Source organism: Kryptolebias marmoratus, linkage group LG14, assembly GCF_001649575.2.
Source record: "Kryptolebias marmoratus isolate JLee-2015 linkage group LG14, ASM164957v2, whole genome shotgun sequence".
NCBI classification, from domain to species: domain Eukaryota; kingdom Metazoa; phylum Chordata; class Actinopteri; order Cyprinodontiformes; family Rivulidae; genus Kryptolebias; species Kryptolebias marmoratus.
The window spans coordinates 25,535,245-25,541,590 of NC_051443.1; the positions used below are offsets into that span (position 1 = coordinate 25,535,245).

The following is a 6,346-nucleotide window of genomic DNA, read 5'->3' on the forward strand; positions in this document are numbered from 1 at the left end:
CCCCCCCCCCCCCCCCCCCCCCCGAACTCGGGGCTCTCCTGCACGGCGCCGAGGCGTTCGGGGTATTTCCCAGGGTGCATTGCTGTCGTATATCTGGGTCAGACGGTGCTCAGCTCATCACCATATGTCTGAACCGTCGCGAGGCCGCGGGGAATACGGCAGCAAAATAATCGTGGGCATCTGTGTGTCTACAAACAACAAACCAAATAATTTTACTTCCTGTTCCTGTATGTGGAACGGAGAGGAGCAATTTGTTGAACGATAAAATAATATTTTAGGTTCAGTTGCTGCATTTGTTTTAGTACCTGTCAGACATTATAAATGTATTTGATTTCACAGGCGTTAACGTGGAGTAAAGAGGAAAATTTGTGCTTAAAGTAAATAAATATTTACTTCATGCTAGTGATTGATGAAGCCTTTGACCCATCAACCAAATAAACAAGCATTTAAAATATTGAGCAATCAAGAAGGCTAACAGTATAGCTAGCCATTTAGCAAGCTAGCAATTGCGCCATCATAGAAGCTAGTCATTGAGCTAGCTATCAAACAAGCTAGCCATCGATCTATCAGGAGAGCTAGTTATCGAAGTGAATGGTTGAACTAGCTATGAAGCTATCAGACAAGCTAACGATTAAGCTAGCCATTGAGCTACTTATGGAGAGATGGAGAAAACAAACAAACAAGCTATCTATCAAGTTAGCTGTTTAACATTTTACCTAACAAACATTTAAGTTTATCTAATTATTTTTATTTTTAGTTTAAATGTTCCTGTGACCCTCTTCTTTCTTACAAAGTGACCACACGTGGAAGATTTAGCCCAAAATCAAGCCAAATTAAAATAATTTTGACTTGTTCAGATCATTAGACGGCGGTAGCTAGCATGCCCCCCTTTTTCACCCTCCTGGGCTCAGAAACCAGGACTGAGCTCTCTCAGCTCTCAGGACAAAAATAATAACGTTAAAAATCAACAGCTCAGAGCTAATCCCGCCACGGCCTGTAAACATTTTAATACCACAGCGATTAGCAATGATCCCACCCTCCCAGGCCTGGGCTCCTCTCCCACCCCAGATTCGACTCACTGTCCCTGGGGGAGGTGCTCAGGCGAGTCCCTGGATTAAGGCCACGCGGCGCTTTGGACCCCAGTGCCTGAAAAGTTAAACCTCTGGACGTTCGCCACTTCATTTCTCAAAGTGGCATCAGCTCTCATGTTATGATTGTTAATTAAAGTCGGATTTATTCAAGAGGGGGCTTGGCAAATGCCTAAATAGCTGACATTTTCTGCTTTCTCTTTTTTTTTTTTAAAGTGGATTTTTAAATTTCACAGTTTGATTGTCGATCTTGTTTATCTGCCTGTTTGTGAGAGAAAGTGGGATGCTGTGTGTTGGGGGAGGATGGGGAATTTCTCATATGAGCGAGCAGATGTTTCAGTTTCTCAAGAGGGATTTATGTCACACACACACACACACACACACGTCATTATGTAGGCATCTTATCAGTCACCATCTACAAACAGTAAAAACACCACCATGTTGTATTCAGTTATTTAAATGAAACAAAGTAATGTAAGAAGATCCTTTAAAGTTTTTTGCCTGAACATTGTTTTTTTAGTTTAATATTTTAGAAAATATATTGTAACAGAAGAACACCGTTTGCATCAGCAGCCATCCTCGATCTGGCCGGTCCAGATGCTAATGTTAGCTAAATTAGCATCCGGTGTTAGCTACATTAGCTTCTAAATGTTCTAAATAAATTAGTGTTTTATTCTTGTTTTTTTCTTATCTTAGTGTAAATAAAGGTGAAGGAGGATCATACAATAGTTTAAGCAAAACTAAAATATGTAAAATTTTAAGGTGTTACAAACTTAGTAGCCTAGCTTCTTTAGGGGCGACATGTTAGCAGTCATTGTTGGGAAATGCATAAAAAAACCTTATTTTAGGCAAAAGTATTTTTAGGTTTGCTTCATAAAGGACTGCTTAACACTTTGTAAAGGTGGAAAACAGAAAAGAAAACATTTTGTATTTTAAAATTTACATTTTAAATACTGACCTGTAGCTACAATTGTGGCTAATGTTAGCATTAGCATCCAGTGTCAACTGTAGCATCTAATGGATTGGATTAAAACAACAGAGTGCTTTTTCTTACAATTTTAAAGTAAATAAAGGTGAAGGATGATGACACGAAAGTTTAAGCAGTTTGAAAAATGTTGACGTTAGCTGGATGCTAATGTTGGCTAAATTGTATCCAGTGGAATCTAAAGGTTTGGATTAAACTGAGTTAGTGTTTTGTTATTTCCGTTTTATCTTTGTGTAAATAAAGGTGAAGAAGCAGCATGAATAAATTTAAACAAACCAAGACATTTGGGGCTTTAAAACTTCAAACATCTCAGAGTTTATCAGTCGGGTCTTCAGGGGCTTCATGTTAGCATCATGGGGAAAGTTCGGGGTGGACTGTTTTTAGGTTTTAAAAAGCTCTTCAAACCTTCTTCCAGCTTCAAACATCGATGGGTTTTAATCATTAGTGGATTTATAAACAATAGAAAGAAGAAGTGATGCTCATAAATGGATACATCAGCCAGTATTAACCTGACATGTCTGTAGTTTTTGGGGGGTCTGTTGTTGTGGTCGCCTCTTCCAGCACTCATCCAGCTCTTCTTCACCACTTAATCCTCAGTTGACTAACAGTGAAGAAGAAAGAAAGCAGGCCAGGAGGGGCATCCACACCCAACCAGCTGTAGGCCCGTCCCGCAGTTCAAACCTGCAGCGAACGGGCAGCGTCAAAGACCTGATCGGGAAGTTCTCCGGTCCCGATCACGTCTTGGGTTCCAGTTTGCCGCTGAGCCTCTGTTCTGGCCCCAGACGATTCGTAAAGTACCCTTCCATGGAGGCCCTCAACTTTCCGAAGCCCAAGCTGAGTCCGGTCAAGTCCAGCCCGTCTGCGCCGAGTGCTGCCGAACAAGTTCCCAGCATCGTTGTAAATCCGTTCAGAGAAACCAAACGGAACGGGACCGAGTCGGCTCTGAAACACGCCGCGACTAGTAAGATAACGGCCAGAATTGATTGTCCAGTAGGGGGCAGCACTCAGAAGACTCGCTCAGAACCTCGAAGCAAACCACAAACTGCAGACTCTGGTAGAGACTCGGTGGCTGACTCTGGCATGGGTTTGGTAAGAAAATAAAGAATAAAATCATCTTCAGACCAACTGTCTGCATGAATCAAAAAAGATCCCATCGTCTCTGGTTGATGACATCACAGCAGCATGGCATTGCATGATTCAAGCATCAATCCACGTCTTGAAAGCATAAATTCCTTCTAATCAGCATCGACTCAAATTCACTGGCAGATCTAACAAATCATCTGTGATTCTTTTCCTCTAGAAGAGTGTCCCATGTTGGCCTTTTTGTCTTTGGTTTAATAAAATAACCAAAATCTTTTCTGGTAATTTGGAAAAAACGACCTAAACAGGTGAATCTGTTGCACGTTGTTGTTGTTCCGAGTCGGTTTGCACTCGTAATTTTTAATAAACTGGGCATTGTTATAGGTTTTTACAATTCAAAGCGTAATTAAGTTGGTTTTTTTGCATGTTAAAAAAAGCCTAAAATCCTGAGTCAAGTCCTGAGTTCGGAGTTAGAAAACAAAATACGAAATTCACGTAAAGTTTGAATAAAAACGAGTCGTTGGTGTTAAAATGACGAGATTCAGCTACAGAACCAGACTTCCATCAGGGTTAATATTGAGGAAAGGTTAACAAACTTAACCAAGTTGGGTTCAGGCGTTCCCAAACTTAACCAAGTTGGGTTCAGGCGTTCCCAAACTTAACCAAGTTGGGTTTAGGCGTTCCCAAAAGTAGAAGCAGACAAAAGGAAGTAGAAGCAGACAGATGTTTGCCAATATGTTTGTTTATGAAGGCGTCACTTTATCTTTATTTTCTGTTTCCTGCTTTTGATCCTGAAACTTTCTTTTTTTTTTAATATCACTGTGATCATTGACAATAATCCCACACCTTCAGATCCACGCGGTTCCTCTGTTCCCGCGCTGATGTCCCCCTCCCTTCTGTCTCCGCCGTCCAGGACTCAGAGCCGGATTCTAACAAGCAGCCCGACAGCCCCCTGGAGGAGGACCCCCCCACGCCCAGAGCCACCCCCGTCACCCAGAACCCCAAATATCAGCTGCTGATGAACAGCGACCCGAGGAGCAATGGGCTGAGCAGCCGGGAGGCCAACGGGCCGACGGGCGGCGGCTCGTTTGGGGACAACAGCCCCAGACTGTCCAGATGGGAGACCACACGGCTGGGGGCCAACCACTACCGCGGGTCCCTGGAGTCCCTGGCCTCCCGGGACTGGGACACCGGTTCTGACCGGGTGGGTCTGTGTGTGTGTGTGTGTGATGGAGGAGTGTTCTGGTTGGTGAACAGCGCCACCTCCTGGACAGAACCAGAACCGATTTAAGACGTTTGAAGTTTGGTGAAACTTTTTTTTCTCCTTTTTCCAGTTTTTGTTTCCGAATCCAAAGATTTCCCTTCCAGAGACGCCATGAAGCCGAAAAAAATTCATTTCATTCTAAAATAAATGACTGAATCTGTTTCAAACTGTTTAGTTTTTTAGCTCTTATTGTTCAGAAACGTTTGTGTCGGCGCCGTTTTTGTGTTGTGAAGGTTGTGGCGGCCATCTTGAATCAGGCTGCCTCCAAACGTTAAATCCGTCCGCTGGTTCTGCAGATATTTTGCTAACAGACGGCCGTTAAAGGAACAAAGATTCGTCCGAGTGAAGTTTAGTTTTCTTTTCTTTTGCAGCCGTGGAGAAGCTCCGTTTTGTGGCGGAAACGCGGATTGAAGGTTTCCGTCGTTCGTCCCGTTTTCACAGAATTGAATCCTGAATCATTTCTCACCTTTTATTTCGTTTCAGGTTTTATGACTTTTACACAAAAAAACCTGCTGAACGTTTAAAACTTTTTATTTCTCATTTCACACTTTAGATTTTAAACACAATCGAGTCACAGAATTTCTCTGATTTCTGATTTATTTTGTGATTTAATGAATCATAACTTTAAATAAATTCAACTGAATTTATTCAGTTTAATTGTCCAATTAATTAATTTAGGAGCAAGTTTGAACTTTAAATCTTAATTAAAAACAGACTTTTTTTCATATTTTTTTATTTTCCTGGATTTTTATTTATTTGCTTCATTTTGTTTTATTTTGAAACGAGCAGATTTTTATAACATCTGAATTGAAGATTTGGATTTTTTTGTTTATTGGCAGGAATTAATCGTTTGTTTGTTTGTTTGTTTGCAGGCGGGCGTCATCGACAGTCCTCCCAGAGCATTCAACAGTCCCTACACCACCTCCATGGAATATAATCCGTCGTACCGAATGTCCGAATTTAAGGTTTGCGCCGTAAAACTCTTAAAGGGACAGTTCAGATCTTTTAGAGTGGAGCTCTGTTGTGAACAGTTAATATCTTACCTGCTGCAGATAGCTTTCTGCACGACCTCAGTTACTCCTGCAGACTTTTAGCTGCTCATTTATCAAAACTTTCGGCTCGTTCAGCTGCTGGGACTTTTGGTTTTTGTAACTTTTATACTTTTAAAAATATTTACACGGAGGCCTCTTCAGCTCCTTTAAAAACTTTAAATCTGTTTCAGTCTTCTTCTGCTACTTTTAGCTTCTTTTAGCTAGCTTTTTACTGGTTTTAGCTTCATAAACCCAGTTTCAGCTTCTTCAGTGTTTTACAGAATCAGATTTGTCTCTCGGTTGTTAAACTCCGCCCCCTCCACCCCTCCAGGTCCAGGGCAGACTCTCTCCTGCCACCTCGGAGCTGAACCTGCCCGCCTTCAACAGCCGAAGCACCAGTCCCATCGGGATCACCACCCCCTCCACCGCCTCCCCCCGTCCTCGTTTCTCCGCCTACGACTCCCTGATGAGGAGGAGGACTGAGGTCGTCAACACCGTAGGTTTACGAACGCGTGTAACAAGCGACGCGTGCGTCGTGAGATGAACGTGACGCGTTGATGTTCTACCAGCAGGTGGCGCCGGTTCACTACAGTGTGAGGTCCAACACGATGGGGGCCCCCAACAGAAAAGACTTCATCGAAGAACTGACCAAACAGCTGGACACCTGTCAGAAGGTAAACTTCATCTGAGGCGGGTGAGCATGTATCTGTCTGAAGAACTGTGTTCTCATCATGTCTGGTTTTTGTTGTAGCGGAACCAGTTCCTGGAGGCAGAGAGCGTGGAGATGGAGAAGGAGAGGAACCAGATCAGGTACTTTTAACCTCCGTCTTCACCTCTTCTTCTCTGGCAAACTTGGAAGTTGTTACAGGTCCGGTAACACCCTGGTAATAGACCGCTA

The 6,346-nt window shown here is 42.8% G+C and overlaps 1 protein-coding gene across 8 annotated transcripts in view; it reads left to right on the plus strand.

Moving 5' to 3' along the window:
• Positions 1-6,346, plus strand: part of LOC108228658 (cingulin-like protein 1) — a 29,328-nt gene that overhangs the window by 17,107 nt on the left and 5,875 nt on the right. For 5 of the 8 annotated variants that reach the window (XM_037979313.1, XM_037979315.1, XM_037979316.1 and 2 more), the window contains 6 exons: positions 2,671-3,162; positions 4,067-4,357; positions 5,290-5,382; positions 5,780-5,944; positions 6,018-6,122; positions 6,200-6,258. In XM_037979313.1, the coding sequence (XP_037835241.1) occupies positions 2,671-3,162; positions 4,067-4,357; positions 5,290-5,382; positions 5,780-5,944; positions 6,018-6,122; positions 6,200-6,258 (1,205 nt within the window). The remainder of the gene's footprint in view (positions 1-2,670; positions 3,163-4,066; positions 4,358-5,289; positions 5,383-5,779; positions 5,945-6,017; positions 6,123-6,199; positions 6,259-6,346) is intronic. The other 3 variants (XM_037979318.1, XM_037979319.1, XM_037979314.1) reach the window with 2 other exon arrangements.